This window comes from Otolemur garnettii, unplaced genomic scaffold (assembly GCF_000181295.1).
Source record: "Otolemur garnettii isolate 467f Iridium unplaced genomic scaffold, OtoGar3 scaffold00049, whole genome shotgun sequence".
NCBI lineage: Eukaryota > Metazoa > Chordata > Mammalia > Primates > Galagidae > Otolemur > Otolemur garnettii.
The window spans coordinates 1,162,866-1,187,063 of record NW_003852444.1 but is presented as its reverse complement, the minus strand read 5'-3'; the positions used below and the strand labels follow the sequence as shown (position 1 = coordinate 1,187,063).

General features: G+C 47.4%; 1 protein-coding gene across 2 annotated transcripts; it reads left to right on the top strand.

The window, feature by feature from the left end:
* The first annotated feature begins 145 nt into the window (after positions 1–145).
* Positions 146–23,474, top strand: ARHGEF5 (Rho guanine nucleotide exchange factor 5). Of its 2 annotated transcripts, none has more exons than XM_012806298.2 (15): positions 146–252; positions 6,436–9,628; positions 10,108–10,165; positions 10,660–10,724; positions 10,899–11,152; positions 13,861–14,021; positions 14,595–14,747; positions 15,026–15,155; positions 15,427–15,501; positions 15,902–15,991; positions 17,214–17,371; positions 17,979–18,140; positions 19,950–20,020; positions 21,658–21,762; positions 22,581–23,474. In XM_012806298.2, exons 2-15 carry the CDS (start codon positions 6,448–6,450, stop codon positions 22,736–22,738), a joined length of 4,821 nt encoding a protein of 1,606 aa, XP_012661752.1. In that variant the 5' UTR covers positions 146–252; positions 6,436–6,447; the 3' UTR covers positions 22,739–23,474. The 2 variants fall into 2 exon arrangements, with proteins under 2 accessions (XP_012661752.1, XP_023370003.1); XM_023514235.1 differs by having other exon boundaries at positions 19,911–20,020.
* Positions 23,475–24,198: the final 724 nt, after the last annotated feature.

The following is a 24,198-nucleotide window of genomic DNA, read 5'->3' as shown; positions in this document are numbered from 1 at the left end:
CTCTGACGGGAGCTTCCTTCACGCCAATGAGGCTCCTGCGCAGAGGGGCCCTGCCCCTCCCCCGGGAAGGTGTGTCCCTGTTTCCTCACCTGAAACTTCCTAGGAGGACCCGTTCCCTCCCTCCCGTCGGGCGGGCTGGGGCGGGCCGCGGGTGCGGCGGCTGGAGCGGCCAGGCCTGCGCTGGGGACTGTGGCCGGCGCCTGGGACCTGGAGGGGACTCCAGGGCCGCAGCAGCATGTGACACCGAACCAGGTGCGTGCCTTCCTTCCTTCTCAGTTCGGGGCTCCGGCGGCTGTGGAGCCGGGCGGAGTAAGGCAGGGGCGGGAAGGAGCAGGAAACTAGGCCTTCCCCGGGGAGCTGCCCCCGCGGGGTCCCGGGCGCCCGCTCCGGAAATGGGGGGCTGGGCCTACCGGCAGGGCCCTTGGGCGTGTGGCCGAGCACCCAGCCGGGAAGAGGAGAGGAGCTGGAGGGAGTGCTCCTGCCTAAACATTATGCTTCCGGTGGAGTCCCGCCTTGGAAAGGAGCACCCTGACCCCAGACAGTCCCTAGGCCAGTACCAGGGATCGTGCTTCAATGTCTGGGCGCTGGGGAAAGCGAAACCCCATGAGGAATAACTGAGACTCTCTCTCCACTGTTCCTTACCTAGAGAGGTTTTATTGTCTCCTTTTTCTTAACCAGGCTGAGGCCTGCCTTCATTTATCTTCAGACGTATTTGCATATTTACGTGTGCTTAGGTATCTGCCTCTGGCCTGTTCACCGAGCCTCTTTGAATCTGCAACAGCGACTCCTGCTTTGTCTCCCTAACTATTTCCCTGTTTATGGGGAGCTTCCCAAAGCTTTCAGTTGACCACCACATGGCATTCTTAGATGTCCTGTACAGTCTGGGGCCGCAGTGGGAGTGCTAGAACAGGGGTTCACATCCCCAGTTCAGAGCACCACTGACCATTGCCTTCCAGCCAGGCTGTCCTAGGACAGCAAATCCTGATGCTGTTTGATTGTTAGGGTTCAGTGCGCTTCTCCCCTTCTTTGATCTTGGATTCCCAAGACAGATTTGCCCTTCTGTCTACCTAGAAGTGAACTATGGCCAGGACTTTTGTCAGATTGAGAGGAAGGGCTTGTCAGACAGATAAGAGAGAGTGGTTTTCCTTTCCAGCGTCCTTCCTCCTATGGGACTCCCTGGTCCTGGGTCTTTGGCCTCCTCCAGAAATCCCAACTCCCAGCTGAAAAACTCCTCACCAGGCCTCTGTCTCAGACTTCCTGTGTTATCTGTGTCTAAAAAGTATGAAGAAGCTGTTGACCTAGGCATTAGAAAAAAAGTATCATTTGTTAACCAATCCATGGGGCTGAAAGTGAAGCAAAGGCCCTTGAAGGGGTTCTTGGGAGCTGGGAGGGTGGAATTGGGGTTTCAGTTCTGACTGTTATGCAAAAGGAATGTATGTGCAAGTCCAGAGAAAGAAGTCAGGAGTGACACAAAGGAATCCCTCCATCAAAAGACACAATGATTCTCAACAGAGCCAAGAGTGTTCACATATTAGGGTCCTTAGAGAGTGTGGCTGCCCATTACATCGTTTGTCTGAGGTTCTGTGGCCACGTTACCCACGGCGTCTGTGGGATAGACAGGAACACGTCATTCCATTTGTGGTGTCTGGAGTGGTCAGTCACTATGTTGGATGGACAAGAATGGTGTCACTCATAGAGTCTTGGATTGAAAAGGCAACCTCCAACTCTTGGCCTCAAGCAATTCTCTTGCCTCAGCTTTTCTATTTTTAGTAGAGATGGGAACACACTTTTGCTCAGGCTGGCCTCCAACTTATGAACTCAAGCTATCCACCCACCTCGGCCTCCCATAGTGCTAGGATTATAAGCATGAGCCTCTACACCCAGCCTATATAAGGCAGTTGATATATTTTCAGTATTAGAGAATAGATATGTTTATTATGGTTTTCCCTGACATGGTAGGGCCTTATACAGTGGATAGAACAGGGGTCATAGCAGTCAGTGGTCCAGAAAGTTACCCTTATTTTGTTATCTTTGTAGTATTGGAGGTAATAGTGTCAAAGAGTGAATAAAGTTACACATCTATGTGGTGATCTTATTTCAATTGTAAGAGTATATTAATGATTTGGATTTTGAGTCAGAATATTTGAAACTGGCATTTCTAGGAAATACAGAGAACATGGTCTTCAAAATGTAGTGGACATCAGTTCAAAGAATGAGTAATTTGATTGGGGAGGGGGTTATATCTCTGAAATATAGTTTTATGTCTGGTGACTAGAAATGGACAAGAGCTGGGGTACTTTAAGGAAGATGATGAGCTCTGTCACACACTGTGGTAATGGGGAGACGTGGACCTTTGCCTGGTAAGAAGTCACACACACATGGATAAGGTCAGATGCAAAATACTGGTGGTCTGAAGGAAAGCTGTGTACCTAGGATGTCCTTTCCTGCCTTTGCCTGTGCTCAGATAAACAGTGATTATTCACCACTAGTGGAGAGGGAGATGAGGATGTTTGCTTTTAACATAATGGCGTTGCAAAAAAACTCTCTCCTGATGCCATTACATGAGTAAGACCAAGTTTTATAGATTTCCTTTAGCTTTGTCATGCCTGATTGCAGCAGGATTACTAAGATAGGATCAAGTAGAGAGAACATAGGGTATATTTTCCCTTTGGGGTAAATGGTGGCAGAGCAGGTGACCACTGATACTTCCAAATAATAAAAGACTGTTAGAAATGGTGTCAGTGGCATTGCAGACTGACATACACTATGCCACCAAGTTGGAACAAAAGTGTCCAGGTAACACATAGCCTGGATATGGCAGAAGCACACCATATTAGCGGCCATTTGTTTGGAAACATGGTGGTATATATGGAGGAAAGGGCCTGCACAATAGAGATGTGGGTGAGGGGAGACTACAGGTTTAGTCACATGATCTCCTTAGGCAGGCAGGAGTCAAATTTCAGAAAGTGTCTTGCAGTGAGCAAGCATATTATTTAATATGTGAAAAAGAGGGTCACATCATAGAATCACCCATAGTGATTATCATACTTTGTATAAGCATTGCAGGCTAGATAGAAGGAGCAAATCACATACTATGTCAGTTAACTGGAAAAGGAAATAAAAGTTCTTCTCCATGGGTACAATTATGTCAGACATACCTCTTTGGCCTATATAGATAGTATCTGTGTCTGTGGGGTGGCCAGGAACATGTCGCATACTGTGCATTTGCAGGGTGGCTGGGGACCTGCCTGTTGGGTTATGTCAGGCTCTATTGCATTGAGACTGCAAAGCCGCCTCCCTCGGTGTGTGTGTGTGGGTGCATGCATGCATGTATGTGTGCAGTGGCTTGGTAGAACAGCAGGCATTCCGGGAAGGTGGGCTTCTGGTTCAGAGTTGGACCAAACAAGAAATATGCAGGGTTAGGTGCAGAAAGGGGTCCATGGGATTCTGTGGTCTTTTCTGGAGTAGGCTTACTAGCTTTATTACAGGAGGACATCTGGTTGCTTACAGTACACTTAAGTCAAGCGACTCCCTGGCTTACTCATGCCATTTGCTCAGAAGACTTGAGCAAGTATCTAGAGTCTATGACCTTTAGTTTCCTTGTGTGTAAATTGAGCAAAGTTTTTTGTATTTCAGTAAACATTCTTCTTGAATCCTACATTTCTCTCTTACACTCATTCTCAGGTCAACAATAATTCCAATATCCAGCGTCTCTCAAAGATAACAATGCCTTTTTTATGTAAACTCATTTAATCTGTATTAGAACTATGAAGGAGTCATTGTATCCCCTTTGTAAAGATAAGAAAATGGACAAATAAGTTAAATGATTTCCATAATTGTTTTAGAACTAGCAAAAATACAAAGCAGCAGAACTAAAAATGGAACCACATTCTTTTTAGTCTCTATTCTTTCTTCATTCATTTGTGCAATACGTCCACTCTTCCTGTCTTCCCTCCTTAAAGGGCTTCAGATGGAGGGGATTGAGCGGTTATTATTGCAGTGTTTATGCCCTCGTGGAGCTCATGTGCTAGCCTGGAAAATAGACATTAAATATGTCATTGCAAGTGTAATTGGTATTTGAAGACAAGCAAAAGATTCTTTGGGGCAGAAGAAGAGGCATCTGGGCAGAAGAGCAGTGCATGTAAAGTCTGCAACTGAGAGACAGAAGGGTGGGCTAAGGAGACCAGAAGCTGGTGGGGTGGGGCTAGTGCTGACAGGTGAGGAGACTGTTGGAGAGGAAGGCAGAGGCCAGATGGTGCAGAATGAACAACCCATGGGAATATTTGGCTTTCATTTCAAAGGCATTCAGAGGCTACTGAAGAATGTAATCTAGAAGTGGTACTTTTGAAGCTCACTCAGGGGCTTCATGGAGAATGAACTGGAATAAAGATGGGTGAGGGCCAGTGACCAGACTGTGCCCAGATGCACTGGTTCAGGCAAGAGAGCAGCAGCTCATACCAGATTGTAGCCTTGAAGATGGCCAGAAGTGGACAGCCTTGAGTGATTTTTAGCAGGTGGGGTCAGTTAGGACTTGGCGCTCGATTAGCTATAGGGAATCTGGGACAAGAAGGAAATAAAGAATTGCATTCTTTATGTGAAAAATATTTTTGAAACACTTAGTATGGCCCAGGTATTGTGCCAAGTATAGACAATTGAGCAAAACAGGTGGAGTGTTTCATCTCATAAAGCTTACGGTCCACTGGTTGAGATAGAGGGTAAATCAAGATATATACATAGATGCATAATTATAGTTTTGTAAATGCTATGAAGGAAAAGTCAAGTGAATTATAGTTGTTAAGTACTAGAAAGAGAAGTACTACAGTTTAGCCCAGTTAAAAGATTGGGAAAAACTTAAGGAATAAAACAAGAAAAAGGTAGTATCACAAATAACAAGGGGCATTTCTAACATCAGTAGTCTCAAGTACTAACAAGAACCACACAAAGTAAGAGTGCATAGAGCCTTTTTTGTAATTAATGATATGAAGATTATTGTAGAGAATGTTGGCAGGAATGTACTGACTTAAGTTGGATTGGAGGTGGGTGTGTTGCGAGAGCATAAGGACAACAGAGAGGAACAACTCGTAGACATTTGAAAGGCAAGAAAGATGTGGGGATGCTTAAAAACCAGTCGAGTGGTTACAGCCGAGAAGCTGAAGGTGTGAGGAGCCAGGGTAAAAATGATGGGGCTCAGTAAGGAGGGAAGATAGGAAGAGTGGACATGCAAGCAGTTGCAAGAGTGGACATGCAACAGTTTCTAAATTCTTTGCACCGAAAGAGATGAGGTATCCAGCTGGAATTGAGAAGAGAGGTAGGAGGTCAACATCTTGAGAATGAGAAGAGTTTATGTGGTTGTTGGGGAAAAGGGAAGAGTGAGGTAATGAAGGTCAAGGCCTCATGGAAGGTGGCAATCATTGTATCTGCTACAGCACAAAGTCTAGTTATCATCCTCCTTTACAAGAACTGCCTCTACAATCAAAAATAAAACTGTTCACTAGTTACAAGGCTCCACTGGACACTATGAATAAAAGGGTGAGTACAATCCAGACCTTGTATAAGGATGATGAAACTGCAGTTGTCCTACCCCACCAGCTTTCCATCTCTTTAGCTCACCCCCACCCCTTTCTACCTGGAATCCTCTTCTCCTGCCCCACAGCATTATTTGCTTCTCCTCCAGCCCCCCTTGCATGTAGCAATCACACTTTGGCTGTAACAGCCTGACCTGTTTTTGCCCATGTCCACAGTTGAGGAAGAAGATCCCCTCCTGACTCTGTCTCTCCAGGCTATTAGATCTCGGGTGTGTCATGCACTGCATCTGGAAGCTCCATGAAGCTGAGTCATTGTGGGTGTCCAGAGAGCAAACCAGGAGAGACAGAATGTGACATAATACAGTCCAGAGGGGACTGGCCACTGGGAGTATTTGGTACTCTTTGACAATGGTCTTGTACTCTTAATTGTTTATGATCTATTTCCCCCATAAGACTACAAGTTCCATAAGGACAGGATCCTTGTCTAATTCACCACTGAATGCCCCACACTTAAAAGGACCGCTAAGTAAATACGTATTAAATGAACACAGCAGAACCTCTGTAAGTCGACCACCCAAAAGACTAGAACAAACTGGTCTACATATGGAGGTGGTCACCATAAGGAACTGAGCCTACTGTGCTAATACATACATGTGGTGCATGTCTGGTCTATGAAAATTAGGTCAACTTAAGAGGGTGGTCAATGTAGGGAGGTGGTCAACTATGACATTCTACTGTATATAAATGGTAAGTTTTATCAAGGCTATTGCTTATTTTGTTGATTGCCTTTTGTCTCAAAGAATGACCCTAAATGGAACCAAAGAATGAGTCACTCTTCTTTGTCAAGGCCACCCCCTCTAAGTGGAAAAAGTAGAGGTGTTAGAAACCTTTGTCTTTCATTGTTCCTTAGGATTCAGCCCTGATGGAGGCTGAGGAGCCCCCACATGGAGTTTTCCCAATCCCTGCTATAGCGGAATTCAGTACTGTCCCTGAAGTGCCCATGGGGAGCAGCCAGATCCCTGCCTTGGAGCCTGAAGCTCAAGAAGGTGAAGACCTGTCCCATCCATGGAGAGAGGAATGCAGACCCTTCGAGACACAGCAGAGAGAGTCAGGGGATGTGACTGACTATGCAGTTACAAGTATGGCATCTTTCCCCAAGGAAGGTCCTACACATGTGGGGACCAAATGGGAAACCCTTGTGACTGAGGCCTGTGACTCACCAGAGCAACCAAAGGCAGTGCCCCAGAGCCCAGCAGACAGACAGGCAAGGACAATATTTCCTCCAGAGCCCTGTGCCTGCCCCTTGCAGGGTGAACATCTAGACGTGGTCTCTATATCCAGTGATCTTGACAGCAGAGTGGAGGTAGAATTTTTGCCGGAATTCACTACTCCAATGTTGGGATCTGAACAGGCTGAAGAGAAGGAGGAAACCACTCTAGATACCTTCACTCCAACCAGATATTCTCCTTCCTGCAAAGAGCACCCTACAGAGACCAGCGAGACCAAGGACCCTGAAGATGGAACTGTTGGGCAGGAAGAGCTTCTGTTCAGGGCGGTGCAGGGAAGTTGGAGGCCAGAAGAGCTCTGGCATCCCCAGGAGGCCCAGGGGCTAGAAGGACAGGGGCAGCAGAAAGTGGGGCTCCAGGGAGAGGGAGCCCTGAGTGGGGACAATTGTGATGATGGACTCTGGGGACAGCAGACACAGAGGGTAGAGCAGACAGATGGTGAAGAGGGAGTACAGAGGCGAGAGCAGAACCAGGCACAAGATGATGGGCCACCCAGGAGGATGGGAGAAAGGGAGTGGCTCCCTAGGGGACTGGAGGGCCCAAAGGATGGTGCATGGGGGCAAGAGGATGTGAAGGGCAGTGAGCAGGGCCAGGAAGGTCAAAAACAGGGGGAACCAAGCAGGAGGGATTCAAAGGAGCTGGAAGAAAGTAGGGGGGATTCTTGCTCTGAGCAGTGTCAGAGCTGGGTGGAGCAATCAGAGGAAGTAACTGGAAAGCAAAGAGCTCAGGGTCTAAAGGGGGATGTGTTACCAGTGGATGGGTCAGAAGAGGAGCCGGGGGGTTGGGGCAGAGGCAGCCTGGCCAGAGTGGGAGAAGAAGGGGGCATGGAAGAGGAGAAAGAGCATCATGGACTTTCAACACTGGCTCTGGTCACCGCTGAGCTCTCTTCTCCCCATGACTTGTTCCCAGATGCCTTATATCCCAGAATGCAGAGTCCTGGGACTCAGGCAGAGCCCAGGGCTGAGGAACTGTCCCCCTTAGCTCTGCCCCCTACACTGGAGCACATAGAATGTTCTCACCAGCTGGTTTCTCTAAGAAGCTCCTTTCCTACTGGTGAATCACTGGACAATGAAACCACTCAAGACAGCCAGCAAGAGGCATCTGAGCTGGGGAAGGGGACAATGTCCTGCCAGCAGCCTGAGGAGGTTTCTGCCAATGCATCTGGGACTCCTCCAAGAACAATGGATTCTCCTCCATCTAGCCTTGCTGAGGTCTCCCCTGTCACACCTTCCTGGTCATCTGCCAGTATCCCATCTGACTTTCCATCTGCATGTTCTCTAGAAGTTTCCAGAGCCTCTCTCTTGACAGACAAGCCCTCTCCCTCTGGGACTTCCAAGCCTCGCCCTGCCTCCCTCCATGACTTCCCCTCTGTAGAGGCCACCTTAGATCCATGTGCCAGCTCTGATGGGGCCGACCCTGATGGCCCCTTTGCCAACTGCACAGGGGCTATCCCACACATACGGTGCAACTCCTTCCCTGGCTCCCACAGGACAGCACAGAATCCAGACCTGTTGGGAATGTCACTTTCCTTCTCCCATTCAGAGTTGCCCCAGAGACCCCCCAAACCTGCCATCTATGGCTCTGTAATCCCAAGGAGGGACAGAAGGAGTGGAAGAGACTGCAACATCATTTTGGAATCCCCCAGTGCATTACCCGTTTCCAGGCAGGACTCTCAAGAACTCGCCTCAAGCGTAGAGCAGCCCAGTGGTCCTGCCAGCAGTCAGCCATGGGAAGCCCCACTCAGTCCAGACTTGGCCGCCGAGTCTCCTGCCTGTGGTTCTTCCCTACCCTTTGTCTCTATGGATATGAGGAGCAAGGACCCCTTGCCCCCTCCTCCCCTAGAGAAGAGGCACGTGCCCCCCTCCATGGTGGAGAGAGATGGTCATCTTTGTGCTGCGGTCCCCACACTGAAGCGGCATAACCATGCTCCTCCATTGGTCCTAGGTTTGGGGCTACATAGCCCCCCTAAAGGCCCACGCCCACAAATTCCTGATCCCCTTGTGTCAAGGCAGCACCGACCTCTGCCATGTACCCCAGACAGCCCCCAGCACACTCAGACCTCTTTCTCCCCTAGGCTCAAGTACAACAAACCATTACCCCCAACTCCTGACATGCAGCAGTCCCACCATTCTCCTGTTTCTTCCAGTATCTCAAGACGCTATAGGCCTCTTCCCCCTGTGCCCATCATGGACCCTCCTTCTGAGCCACCCCCACTGCCCCCAAAGTCCAGGGGCAAGAGCAGGACCCCTCAGGAAGGACTGATGAACTCAGGGAGCCAAGCCAAAGCAAGACCTGTTTGTCAGGACTGGACGGTCTCCACTGCCCCCTCTGCTGGACGGACCTCCTGGCCCCCGGCTGTGGGCAGATCTACAGAGTCTCTGGCTTCCACCAGCAGGAGTAAGAGTGAAGTGTCCCCTAGCATGGCTTTTAGCAATATGACAAATCTTCTGAGGCCCTCTTCCCCTACTACTCCCTGGACTCAAGAGCTTCCAGGACCCACCCCTGCAATTGCACCAGGGCTCTCAGAAGAGTCTGAGGCCCCTGCAAGAGAAACTTGGAGAAGAACAGTCTCTAGAGATGCAGTCAATGGGTCCAGGAAGCCAGCACTGAGCCAAGCCAGGCAGCCAGAAAAGCCCAGCCATCTACACCATCCCCAGCTGGAGAAGGCATCCAGCTGGCCCCACCGGCGGGACCCAGGAAGACAGCCTGGGGGCGGCAGTGGACAAGCTGTGGTGCCTGCAGAGGGGCCCAACAAGCACAAGGGCTGGAACCGGCAGGGCCTGCGCAGACCTTCCATCCTGCCCGAGGCTGCTTCAGGTGAGCAAGGACTGTCACAAGGTTCATCCTCCTACCACCTCAACCCTTCTGTCCCAGGGTCCTTCCCATTGCATCTGCTGGATTTCCTCACACACAAGCCTGACTTCAAGACTGGGGGAAGCCCTGGGCCCCCCACCCCCCACACTATTCCTTCTCTTCCCCTCTGTCCTCCATCTCTCACTCCACTAGGGCCTTCCTTGAATATCACCTTCATTCCCCAGGTTGTTGTGGACTCCCTCCAACTTTTCACCTGCTTGACCCCCTAGGGAATACAGAGCCGCCCCCACCCCCCCATCTAAGATCAAGTCAGTTTCCATCTTGACTCAAGGGCGAGGGCTAGGGACACAGCTGGTGCTGGTCTCCTCTATGGCTCTCTGCCTTGCCATTCTTCCCTCTCCCCCACTCTCGGACTTACCTTCTTCAGCTGTCTCCAAATGTCCCTCTGAAATCTCACTTAGCTTGCCCATTTCCACTTTCAGATTCACAAGGTCCAGCTGTGGAAAGATTCCCTAACCCCTCAGACACTATTGTCTTCCGGTGAGTCACCCTCTGTCCTGATACACACAATTGTACTCTCCATTTGGAATACTGAGATTTCCTAATTAGGATGTCTGCTGATGAGGATTCTGGGATCCTGGATGGCTCATACCTATCTCTTTTGGGGGTAGGAAGGGAAGAGAGAGACACCAGAATCCCATGGTATCTACCTCATTCTGTCAGCCCAATCCGACTCATCTGTCTTCCCAAGCCCTTTGCCCACAAAATCAAGTCCATGTAAAAGTGCCATGTTACTGGGCAGCACCTGTGGCTCAAAGGAGTAGGGCACCAGCCCCATATGCCGGAGGTGGTGGGTTCAAACCCAGCCCCGGCCAAAAACAGCAAAAAAAAAAAGTTTCATGTTACTCCCAAGTGATCAAGCTGCATCTCTGTGCCTCTGCAGGGCATGTCCCAGAGATGTTAGAGCCTTTGTCACCTGCCATCACCTGGGGCTGCTCTGTGTCTGACCCACAGAGCCCTTCTTTACTCCACAGGGAGAAAAAACCAAAGGAAACCTCAGGAGGCTTTTCAAGACGCTGCTCTAAGCTCATCAACTCTTGTGAGTACCTTGAAACAGCTCTAGACCCAGGTGGCTCTTCTGCCAGGAGTGAAGAGGAGCTTGTGGTCAGCAGTGTCAAAGGGGAGAGGGAATTGTTGGGAGGTATCTGTGTCTCCGCTCACCCCCTTTTCGCCCCACTTCTCTCTTGGCCCATGCCTCCTTCCCCCTCCTTAGCCCAGGTGCTCTACCAGGAGTACAGCGATGTCTTCCTGAACAAGGAGATTCAGAGCCAGCAGCGGCTGGACAGCCTGGCAGAGGTGCCCGGGCCTATGTCCCCTCGGCAGCCTCGAAAGGCTCTGGTGTCCTCTGAGTCGTACCTGCAGCGCCTGTCAGTGGCCTCCAGCAGCTCCCTCTGGCAGGAGATCCCTGTCGTCCGCAACAGCACTGTGCTGCTCTCCATGACCCACGAAGACCAGAAACTGCAGGAGGTGCCGAGCAGGGAAGGGTGGGGGAGGGAATGCAGAAAAGGTCTCATTTGCTAACATTCTTACCTCCTACTCACCACTGCCACCAAGAGCAGGCTGTTCCCACCACACATCACATATGCACACACACCATCAGTCATCTCCATTAAGAATTTGATTATTTATTAAGTGTCCTACTATCCCTCATCCCTGCCTCCTCATGCCCTGAGCCAGTTACTCCCACCTGCTATTGGTTTGGGCTCATTCAGGGTGACCAAGCCTCTGAATTTTTATTAGGAGCCTGGAAATTCCATCACTGTTGTTTTAGGGCAGATGAAATTGTCCCTTTTCAACCAGGGTTTCAGGCTACACTGTAGATTTCCTCTGTGCTCAAAGCACATACCCAGGAGCTTGCTGTTGGATCCCTTGAGGAGGACTCCTTGCAGCTGTCATGTGGCCCACTGATCTAACACAGGCTTGGTCATACTCCCAATAACAAAACTTAAGTGGAAGCTATTTGTCTGATTTTAAGCAATTACCATTAAAAAGTTTTACATGGAGAGCTTCTCTTAATAATCTGTCTTAAATAAGGGGTAGAAAATTTCTTCCTAAGAAGATAGTATGGCACAGTGGAATAGAATGATGTTTAAAGAATTAGATTCTGGAGATAATGAACTGGATGTGAAGCCCACTTTAACATTTTCTATTTAACTTTGGCCAAATGACTTGCTCTTTCTAAGCCTCTGTTTCCTCATTTGTAAAACTAAAATACAAAGAGATATTGGAAGAATCAAAACAAGATAAATGACTGATTCATAGTGATCACTCAAACATGATGACTATTTTCATTTTAAGTAAGGCAATCCTGGATTTGAATCATGGCTTCAAAGTTTACTAGCTGTGAAACCCCAGGCAAGTTATATAAATTCACTAAATCCATTTCCTCATCAATAAATTGACCTTAATAATGCCTACCTTGCAGGGTTGCTGTGTGATTAAAGGAAATAACACATATCTTGCTTTGCCTAGTAAATGGTGCATAGTTAGTTAAATATCAGTGCTGTACTCTCTGCTTTTCACAGGCTAGGAGGAGTAAAATTTGAGCCATGAGGACTTATGGATAGGCATTGCTCTTGCCAAGTCAAACATAAGCAGTTACATATTTTTAAGCTTTCCCAAGCTCAGACTTAAGTGCCCTGTTCCAACTGAAGTTTTTAATGCACATGGAAGGTATTAAGAAAATCACCAATCTTCCCTATATTTATTGACCAAACAGTGGGGAAATGCCAGGAACTCTACCTTCTTTCATCAACCCCCAACATACTGCAAAGTCCACTAGGGCTTCTGTTCCACTCCTGATCTCACCTGCGTGATAAGAGAGACCTTTACATCTCTACCTCTCGTACACACATTCATTTCATAAGATATCTCCCCCATGATCTGTCATTTCCTTTGACTGTCACATCTTTGTGGGGTCACCATATCTACATAGACAAGAAAACTGAGGTTCAGAGAGGCTAAATGAGCCATCATATGGTCAGCAAATGCCAGAGCGAGGATGCAAGGGAAACTTCAGTGTCCTGGTCAGGGGTGTTGTATGGGAGGGACCAATGGTCACCATGTCACTGATCACTCAAGTCCTCACCAAGAGGTATACATGTCTTTTTCTTTTCTATACAAGCATCTGTCTTAAGACCACATGTCTGGATGGAAAATGTGAAGAACCCACCAAGGGTCACCTCTGTGAGTCATGGTGCCCCCTGCTGGAACTTCTAAATAAGTCCTCACATGCTGGCCTTTATCTGCTAAAATATAACTACACCATCTTGTTTTCGAATACCCTGTTTCTCTCCACTTATCTTCAAACCCCAAACTGAACCTACAACCTTGATCTCTTAAATCTGTTCTCTAGCTCAGTAAATGACTCCATCATTCACAAGTTACCCAAAGCAAAAAACTAACGCTTTGGTTTTGACCCGTCTTCCTCTTTTAAGCTCCATTTCTATCACATAACCAAGCCCTTCCAAATCTACCCCCTAATTAATTATGAAATTCTTCTACCCCTCTCCATCCCCCTGGCTGCTCAAGTCTTCGTCTCTCATCTGTAATTATTAGAGCTGTTTCCCAACACAGCTCTCTTGTTCCTTCTAATCTTTACTTTGCATTGTGGTCAGAAATAGTTTTATAAAAAAAAAAATATGATCAAGCTATTTCCCTGTTTTTCTTTTCCCTTTGTCTTAAGTCCAAACTATTTTTTACTGTTTACATAACTCTTCCTGGCCTCTCCAGCTTTGTCTCTGGCCACTACTGCTGTATAGTTGGTTCTAAAAATGCCAATTTATTTAATGTCTTAAAATAATTTTTATTGTGCATATTTAAGGCATATAACATGATGTTATGGGAGCTATTGACAGAGTAATGAAGCAAATTAACATATCCGTCTCCCATAGTGACTCACTTTTTGTGTTTGTTATTTAGGTTTTTTAAAAACATGTTCTTCTCATACACCTTTGGGGACTTATACTTGGTCTTAAAGGCCAAGGTTAATCTCACTCAAGTGTTTTTCCCCTCTCCCCACAGACCAAGTTAGGTTCTGGTGTGACTGTGAGCCATAATCAGACTTACCTCATTCACTGCTCTACCCCTGAAACCTTGCACACTGGCTGTGGCTGGCATACATCTGAGAGTCAATAGCATTTCTTAGTCAGTCTTCTTCTTCTTCAAACTCCTAGGCCAAATTTGAGCTGATCTTGTCTGAGGCCTCATACCTGCGCAGTCTCCATGTAGCTGTGGATCATTTCCAACTTTCAACCGCACTCCGGGCCACCCTTTCCAACCAGGAGCACCAGTGGCTCTTCTCTCGTTTACAGGACGTCCGAGATGTCAGCACCACGTGAGCACCCCTTCTCCCCAATGCCACTCACTCTGCCCCACTGTTGTTACCCTTTAAACCTTCAGGTGGGGTTTTTTTTTTTTTTCCTTCTTCTTGGAAATCCTCTTATTGCTACAGTCACAGGATAAAAATTGGCCTCAGCTCCCTCCACAATTCCCTATGGTTGTGGGAAAATTCCCTATGTAGGGATGGGAAAAGCCAAGAAGAAGAGAGGACATGTGTATGAAGAGATCCACTGATGGATAAATTAGTGGATGAGACAGGCTTCCTGGGTTTGAGATTTTGGATGTACTGATGGCATTGGAGATGGAGTGTAGAAATTATCCCAAATCAGAAAACTTGAACCGGGTCAAGACAAGAACAAGAAACGGAATGTTAAGATCAGAGAGTTAGGTCGGCAAACTAGGGATGGAATAGAGAGAGTTCTAGTGCACAGCAAGGGCGGACAGCCAAGGGAAGCAATAGACATTTTGGTCAAGGGAGAGAAGTCATCACAAGTAAGCGCAGCAGCAGGCAGCCTACTGCTGAGCTGAGGCCCAGAGGTCTCACGACACTTGTTTAATTAACACACAGGTTCCTCTCAGACCTGGAAGAGAACTTAGAGAACAACATCTTCTCCTTCCAAGTATGTGACGTCGTCCTGAGCCACGCCCCAGATTTCCGCCGGGTCTACCTGCCTTACGTCACCAACCAGACCTATCAGGAACGCACCTTCCAAAGCCTACTGTGAGACTGATCCCCATTCAATCCCCGTTGGCCCTGCCGTCACCATGTGCCAGTCCCCAGCCCAGGGTGTCACCCTGGGAGCATGTGTCCTTGTGCCTGTCTGAGACTCTCCAGGTTCTCAGCCAGCACCCTCAGCCACCCCACCAGGGCCCCTGGTTGTCAGCTCCCGCCGTTCTTTGCCACCCCCAGATAATCCACTAAGCTTCCACTCCCCAAGTCCCTCTGAGTCCCCACTGCTCCCCACGTCCCTCCTCACCCCAGGCTCGCTGCTCATGCAGGAGCAGCAACAGCAGCTTCCGAGAGGTCTTGGAGAAGCTGGAGAGCGACCCCGTCTGCCAGCGCCTGTCCCTCAAGTCCTTTCTGATTCTGCCCTTCCAGCGCATCACCCGCCTCAAGCTCTTGCTCCAGGTGCAGCCCTGCCCACCCTATCCTCTCCCCTCAACTCAAAGGGGTGCTCTCGGGAAGCCCTTCGGCAGAGGACCGCCCATTCTTCTGCCACGTTTTCACGTCCCTTGTATAACATGAGCGCTCCCCCTCCCCCGCCCCACACCCTCTTTCTCAGAAATATCTTCTGCTGAAATGTCACCCGTGGGCTTTTGCATTAGCCAGCCCCAAATCATCTCTTCCTTTTTCCCTTTCCTTCCTCTTGTCTGACCCCTGCCTGCTCTTGGCTCAATAGAACATTCTGAAGAGAACACAGCCAGGGTCCTCCGAGGAAGCAGAGGCCACCAAGGCACACCATGCCTTGGAAGAGGTAAGCAGCTACCACCCCACCTGCCGCCTGTGTGTGTGTCACAGAGAGACCTTCCCTGTCCCCGCTCCAGCCCCCGGTCTGGTGGGACCTTGTTGGTGAGAGGGCTCAGCCACCTCACTGGGTCTACCAAACCTCCAGATGTGCACACCCCATGGCCTCTCCTGCCTGGGCACACCCACTATTACAGCCCACAGTCAAATCTTACCTTCACTTAGCCCAGTAATGTTCTGCCAGGTCACACCCAGGGTACCAGAGTCCTAGAACTGAAACAGAATGCTGCGTTCACTCAATTTTAGTCTGGTGGGAAAGAGCCAGGCTGTCACAACCTATTTCCAGGTTGCTTGAGAGGGTCTCAAAAGTGAAAGGCTCTAACCCAGATCTTCCCCTTCCTCATTCTCAGCTGATCCGAGACTGCAATAGCAACGTCCAGAGGATGCGCCGGACAGAGGAGCTGATCTACCTGAGCCAGAAGATTGAGTTTGAGTGCAAAGTGAGTGAGTCCCAGGTGCCCCCACCGTTGGCAGGTCCCACAGAGCACCCTCCAACATGGAACCGGCCTGCTCACACTGCCCCTGGTCTCTCATCTCATGTCTGCCCACCTTCCGTTCTGTCCCATTTCTGGGAGGCCTGCTTCAGTCCCCAAGACACAGGCAGTCTCTGAGTTACAAAGCCAATGGATGTACAGCTCACAAATGGGGCTATCATAGGTGATAGGTGAATGTACCTGTTCCAACTTAAATTCAACTTAAGAACAAACCTACAGAACCTATCTCATTTGTAATCTGGGGTTAAATGAAAAAGAGCAAAGGACCGTGTGTATCTTAAGTCACCTTTTGTATTAAAGTGGGAAGAGCAAATCTGTACATATGTCTATATGTCTGCTTGTGTGTATGTAAAGAAACTCTGGAAGGATATTAAGAGAAAAAGGAACAGGTACATTTGGGAAATGTGTAGGTAAGGAAGGCACGAGAGAGAACTTCTCAATGTGAGCTTTTACAAAAGTCTTTTTGGTGTTTGAACCATTCATTGTTTTATCAAGTTTCCTTCTAGTCTAGCACCCAAAAGAACATAAAATTGAATCTAAGTATAGGACCCAAGTCTTCCATCCAAACACAGATTTAAAGCAGACATCCCATTTAGAATAGACACCATCTTTATGTCCCTAGAAGGGGAAGGAAATCTTTTATCTGCATACTAATTCTAGTGCAGTACCCTCATCTTTACCCACACTGCAGCAGACCCCATGACTTCCTATTCTCATCCCCACATCTGATTCCTCTGATGTCTCTGGTTACAATCCAAGAGGGGACAGATGCCAGAGTTGCCCCTAAACTATTAACTGCATCATACTGTCCCTGCCTTACTGTGCCACATGCTCTAATTGGGTGCTTCCACCTCTTTTTCAGTTCAGGCTTCCAGGGCAGAGCTTTCCCACACAGCCCCTGACCTGGGTGGGGCCATAAGCACCTTCTGTTTGTCTGAGTGTAGAAATGCGGGAGCCACATGCCAGTGGACAATGGTAGTTAAAGAGCTCAGAAAGAAAGGGAGTCTAAGTGGTGGGTTATGAGCAAGAGGGAAGGTATGGAAGAGATGTTTGTCAGAGGTGGAACTTGTATGGAAGTGGCTTGGGGACGAGGGGACTGAAAGCAAGAGAGCCAGCCTCACCCTGTCCCACCTGTGACACTGCCTTCTCTCTCTCCCCTGCCCTATAGATATTCCCACTCATTTCACAGTCACGCTGGCTGGTGAAGAGTGGGGAGCTCACAGCCCTGGAGTTCAGTGTCTCCCCAGGACTGCGAAGGAAACTGAACACACGCCCAGTTCACCTGCACCTCTTCAATGACTGTCTGCTGCTGTCACGGCCCCGAGAGTCAGTGGCTGGAGTGGGAGGCCAGGGGACAAAAAGGGATGGGATGAGGCAAGAGGGAAAGGGACAGAAAAGTGTCATGCTCCTAGAGGGAACTTTCTCAATGACTTAACCCATAGTGTTTAGGTCATAACCTAGAAAAGAGAAAAAAATGCCCAGTGTAAACAGGGGGTCCCACCAAATTGTCATGAGGTCACATGGCAGGATGTATATTGTTATAGATAGGAACAAATGCAGCAATTTGGCTTATCCCATTCTGGAATCAGTTTATTTGTGACTTCTTTGGATTGGGCTAGTCTACCAGCCTAGAGATACTTAGCTATTAATAATTCTGATCTTAACTCTCAGATCCCAAGGGCCTTGGAAAATTTGTTAGTTCTGTCTTTGTACGTTTTGAAGTGGTTGTGTGTCCATTGCACTAGATATGTGGTTTGCAAACTAGTGACAAATCCCTGAGGAGTTAAGTTAGAGCTACCATCTTGGGAGTTAAGTTAGAGCCATCAGAAGGGGGTTAGGGGAATGTGTAGGCTACATATTCTGAGGATGGGAATGAGGGTGGATAAAATACAAAAAATCTAGAATCAGGATGAAAAAGACCTGTGTTTTGCAGGGGCAGCCGATTCCTGGTATTTGACCATGCTCCCTTCTCCTCCATCCGGGGGGAAAAGTGTGAAATGAAGCTACACGGACCCCACAAAAACCTCTTCCGACTCTTTCTGTTGCACAATGCACAGGGCACCCAGGCTGAGTTCCTGTTCCGGACCGAGACTCAGTGAGATGGGGCTGGGCAGGGAGTTTGGGTGGGCAGCTGGGGAAGGAGGTGGCACCAAGGCAGAAAACATGTCCAGGAAGTAGCCATAGCAGCATTTGGCCTGTGCTGACCTGGGGCACGTCTGTAGAAAACTCCTGGAGCTAATGGACAACTTGCAGGAGATTGGGGGTGGGAGCATTACAAGTCATCAACAAGGCTTGGCACCTACTTTGTACCTTTCACTCTCATAGGACAAGGCTGGTGGGGGCGTGTCTGAAGGAGACAAGCACTGGGTACCTTTGCTTTCCTTGCCTCCCCCTCCTAACCCCTCCTCTATTGAGCATAAGTCCATAGTGTTGAGAACTTTGATTTGCCCATCTTTTCAATAACAATTTAAAAAAACACATTCACACATACATACATTTTTGAAAATATTAATAACAACCTCTAAAATCTGGGACACACTGTCTGTAGTAATGAACATCTCATAGAGTACAGCTATTATTGCTGCTATAAAAAATATAAGAAGAGTCTCTCTTTATAAAGTTTGACGTATTTGATGATTTAAGGATCCCCATGTTGTAGACACTTTTTTAGTTTTTTCCCTTGGAAGACACTTCAGGGTGGGCTCAATAATACTTGTCATCACTTTTTTTTTTTTTTTTTTTTTTTTTTTTTTTTTGAGACAGAGCCTCAAGCTGTCCCCCTGGGTAGAGTACCATGGCATTACAGCTCACAGCAACCTCCAACTCCTGGGCTCAAGCGAGTCTCCTGCCTCTGCCTCCCAAGTAGCTGGGATCACAGGCGCCCGCCACAACGCCCGGCTATTTTTTGGTTGCAGTCGTCATTGTTGTTTGGCGGGTCCGGGCTGGGGATTCGAACCCGCCACCTTAGGTGTACGTGGGTGGCGCCTTAGCCGGTTGAGCTATAGGCGCCGAGCCAATACTTGTCATCACTTATGGAACAGGAGAGCAGGCACAGGTGTTTGTGTGAAAAATATCACATAAGTCAAATAATCAGAAGCAGATTCATGTTCTTTGTTTAGTGCTTTGGGCAGCATCTTCCTGGAGCAAAGGCTAGGAGAATGCAAAAATTTAGCTTGGAGGGTGGTTCCTGTGACTCAGTGAGTAGGGCGCCGGCCCCATATACCAAGAGTAGTGGGTTCAAACCCAGCTCCAGCCAAACTGCAACAAAAAATAGTCAGGCGTTGTAGCAGGTGCTTATAATCCCAGCTACTCAGGAGGCTGAGGCAAGAGAATTGCCTAAGCCCAAGAGTTGGAGGTTGCTGTGAGCTGTAATGCACGGTACTCTACCAAGGGTGACAAAATGAGACTATCTCTAAAAAAAAAAAAAAAATTTGAATTGGATTACATTGTACAACTATTATATATATATGTAAAAAGATATATCTCCCTTATCTAGTTATTATTGCAGACTAATTTTTATTTTTGAGATATTTGACTAAAGGGAGGTGGGCAAGGGAGTGTCAAGAATCATGCAGAGTAATATAGGGAATGTAAACTGAGATGAACATTTTGCTCAGTATAGTTTGCAAAATGCAAAATCTGCCTTGACAGGTGAGTTTATGTCCCTACTTGGAAGATATAAGACACCATATCCTGTAAAAAGAAGGGGTGACATATAGCTCAAGATTTTGTCGTATTTCCAACCAGGCTGAGTCCCATTTACATTTGCCATAGAAGCCATGAAACTAGGCAACTTTCTGAATTAGACAAGTCCCTCTCACAGACATTGGCCTTCCCTATTATTGGCCCTCTCCTGCATCCCCAGAACTGCAGTGGAAGCTGTGACTCTGCTTTGTGTTCTCAGAAGTGAAAAGCTGCGATGGATCTCAGCCTTGGCCATGCCACGAGAGGAGTTGGACCTTCTGGAGTGTTATGGTGAGTGAGAGCCTAAGGAAGAGAGAAAAGAGGCAGGGTCAGAGATTTCCTTTTGATACAGCAGATGAAAGGAACTGGGTGATAACCCCAGGAGCCTTCCATTTATTGCTTTTCCCCAAAATGTCAGGGTGGAAGATTGGTTGCTGGAGCTCAAATACCTGAGATGCATCTAATTAAGATTACCCATCACCATGACAATGCCCTTCCCCCATTAAAATTTTTATCCCCTTTAGTGTGTCCTGCTGTTAGTTTGCCTAGATTTTACCTGCTTAAAGGTCTTGGAGAAGCAAGAGAAGAAAGCATAACTGCAAGAGGAAGTGTAGGAGAATAGCAAAGCAGACCTGTTTTGGCCACACCCCTCCTATGCCACACCTACCCCAGGTAGCCAAAGGCACATGTTACAAATATGTTTGTGTTCACACTAAGACCAGAATTATTCAGGTTCTCCTATCAATCCCACAGTTGTCTTTCAGCAAGAATTCCCTAATTTATACCCAGAGAGAATCTGAACTTAATGGAACATTGAGCCTTTAGAGACTGAGAACAAAGAGAAGGACGCTTGGAAAGAGAGTTAGGAGAACCACCCAGTAACTGAATTCTGTTAAGTTGCTCAGTGTGCTTCACCTGCTGCGTGTCCGCTGCCCTGTGGGTAAAGAGGGCAAGATAATTCTTCCTCCTTCACTATGATCCTGTGAGTGGTAAATGGAGATAAGCGTTAGAAAAAGAAGTATAAATCATAAAGCAGTATTCTGCTTGTTCTGTAAGAGAACGGATTCAATGCGATAACAGACAGACCAATAAACCCAAGTTAGATGGAATACTTATAGGTCAGGCATCCTCTGAAGTGTCCTATCTCAAGAGCTTCATGTCTATAAAAATTTCCCCTGGTTTACAAAAATATAAACGGAGAAGTCCAGAATTTCCTCAAAAATCGTCTTGATCACCCTTGATCAGTAATCATCTTGGTCATTTATATATGAGGAAACCGAAGCTAACAGGAAGTAAGATCCTTGTGTATAGCATACCTGGTACCCTACTGGTTTAGCCTCCTCTGGCCCCACATCTCTATGTTGAGAAAATAATGAATGAAGCAGACTCAGATGTTATCATCTTGTTAGAGAGACAGAACACGTGCAGGAAGCCATTAGATAAGGGGCAAGTGGTTTGGCTTGGAGTCTAAGCCAGCGGTTCTCAACCTGTGGGTCACAACCCCTTTGTAACAATGAAAATACATCGTGGCATTAGGGAAAAGGTTGAGAACCCTGGTAGAGAATCAGTCTTGAAGTTCATAATCCATTGAAGGCTAAAGAGTGAGGGAAAGTTTCAGAGGAAACTGGCTCTAGCTGAGTCTCAAGTGTTCATGATGATGGGGGACTAAAGGTGGTCACAACATAATTCTCAACTCTTCTTTGCCAGAGAAGTAGAATTTTTGGTCCATTTCAGTTTTGGCATTTCTATTTCTCTATCAACATTTTTGGTCTGTGGTAGGAGATGAAGGTCTTCCCAATTACTCTTTCTTCTGTAACAGCACAAACTTATCTCTATAGTGAGTCCTTCCAGTCCTGCTCCCCGCAATTCCTTGTCCGTGTTGCAGCCCTCTGCTTCTCCTAATGTCTCTTCACTCTTCTCTTCCAAAGACTCTCCACAAGTACAATGCCTAAGGGCCTACAAACCCCGAGAGAATGATGAATTGGCACTAGAAAAGGCGGACGTGGTGATGCTGACTCAGCAAAGCAGTGATGGTAAGAGGGGGAGTCCACCAGGGGCGGGGGCCAGGCCCTGGGAACAGGATACCATGGGGCATGGATTAGTTCCTCAGGACCGCTATAACAAAGTCCCACAAATGGGGTGGCTTAAGACATTCTCTCACAGTTTTGGAAGTAAGAAGTCTATGATCGAGGTGCAGGCAAACCACGTTCTCTCTAAAGCCTCTAAAGAGGCTCCTTCCCTACCTTTTCCAGGGTGGCAACCCCAGATACTCCTGGTTTGTGGCAGCATAACTCCAGTTTCTGCCTTCATCTTCCCGTAGCCACCTTCCCTCTGTGTCTGTGTTCAAATTCCCCTCTAAGAACACCAGTTACAGTAGAACCTCTGTAAGTTGACCACCCATGGGACTATAACAAACTAGTCAACATATGGAGGTGGCCAACTAGGCCTACTAGTTTCTACTGTACTGATACTTATGTGTGGTGCATGTCCAGTCAGTGACAATCAAGTCAATTTAAGGAGGTGGTCCATGCAGGGACATGGTCACCCATGGAGGTTCTACTGTATGCACATTAATGACCATCTAACTTCATCTTGTCTTTACTAGTTACATCTTTGACAACTTCATTCCCATATGAGGTTACATTTTAAGGTACTAGGGATTAAAACTTCAGTGGCTCAGCAGTGGGCAGGACAGCTGTGGTTACGTTTGCACATAGGGAGGAGTTCTCATGCTGGAGGCTCCCTGGTTCATTTAGCCTTAGGATTCAGAAAAGTTTCCAGGAAGGTGGCCCAGGGGAAACTCTTGTGAGCCTTTTCCAGGTAATTTTTCCCACCTACCCTGTGCCCACAGGCTGGCTGGAGGGTGTGAGGCTCTCAGATGGGGAGCGAGGCTGGTTTCCCATGCAACAAGTGGAATTCATTTCCAATCCTGAGGTCCGTGCACGGAACCTGAAGGAAGCCCATCGAGTGAAGACTGCCAAACTACAGCTAGTGGAGCAGCAAGCCTAGCTGATGTCTGGGAGGAGTGTTCTGAGTGGGAGAACAAGCTGCTCCTGAGAGGGCTGGCCTCAGAGCCCCACTACAGGGACCTTCGATGGACCAAGAACTAGGCCTTCTGAGAGCCCAAGGACAGACTCTAGCTAACCCAGTTGCTCGTCCCAGGCCTCCTTTTGTGCTTTGTGCTTGGTGGGGGGATTTTTAGGGACTTTGTACTGGATACTGGGAACCTTTTTTCTTAGAAAAAAGGACAAGTTAGGCCCAAAACAAGGAACTTCCCTTCTATGACTGTGTAGTACTTCAACATTCTCTGCTTCCAGAGTGCAGATGCAGAGCTGGCCAAAGTTTCAGTCATGACCAGATCAATGGTAAACAGAATTTGACCTCAGTCCACTGCAGGCAGGTGCTTCAGAGGGATTAACATCAGATGGGACAGTCAATTTGGCGACCTCTAAGGTATCTTCTAACCTTAGAGATTCTCCGTAGTTGTCTGTGAGAGTCAGTGCCCACATCTCTAAGCTCTATGTTGGAGGCAATATGAGGGTAATACTCTCTCACTCTAATAAACTTGGTACTTCTTCGTGTGTTTTCTTCTCAGCACTGAGCCTGGTTCAGAACATGGAATTCCGTGAAGGTTCCCACCTATTTGATGTAGGCATCATGAAAGACCAAGAAGGTGCATAGGTTATGGCAGCTACTGATTCCCGCCCATGGCAGCTATAACCCCTACAATTTCGGACGGATTTTTGACTTGTTTACAACTTCAGAAGTTGTAGAAGAAAATTGAAAGTAATTGATGGGTGATGAAAACCCCATTCAAACCTTTTTTTTTTTTTGCTTATAACCATAAGATACAGGTGTAGGCTAGTTTGGGAGGATTTGATACATTCTACTCACACCATCCATAATTTTATCTTCTGACCTGTGTTGTTATAAGCTATCCTCCTGGTTGTGTTTTAGTCTTTGTGAAAGACAGCATGATATATGGAAGGAGTCCTAGAATCCAAGTTGAAGGGACCCAAATTGCAGTAACCTACCTGCCATGATTCAACCCAAGTCCATGTCCCTGTTCCCTTAAATGTAAAATGCAGGGTTAGACCAAGCAACCTCCAAAGTCCTGTCCAACTCTAAAAATATATTATTCTCTACCTCCTTTCAGACTGCTTTTCTCAGCTGAAGAGAATTACTCTGAATTTTTTCTCATATTCAGTCCTTACATAACAATAACATGATCATCTTTTTCACCATCTTTGAAGCTTGATTATTATAGGCCTTTGACATTCTATGTTGCAGGGGGCCCAAAAGTAGAATGGCTTTGTAGCATAAAACAAACTAAGAACAGCACTACAAAAGTTTCCCTATGTCCAATTAACAATGATATGACATAGCACTACTTTTGATAACATTCTGTTTTTAACCCATCCTAAAATGTTAGTTTGCTTACTTTTTTAAAAAAGTTATTAAACTAAGAT

Excerpts from the sequence above, each read along its gene's own strand:
- ARHGEF5 (XM_023514235.1), top strand. The coding sequence starts at position 6,448 with ATGGAGGCTGAGGAGCCCCCACATGGAGTTTTCCCAATCCCTGCTATA. Across the intron at positions 20,021-21,657 it reads GGACCTTCTGGAGTGTTATG|ACTCTCCACAAGTACAATGC; the intron begins GTGAGTGAGAGC and ends TCTCTTCCAAAG. Across the intron at positions 21,763-22,580 it reads GACTCAGCAAAGCAGTGATG|GCTGGCTGGAGGGTGTGAGG; the intron begins GTAAGAGGGGGA and ends CTGTGCCCACAG.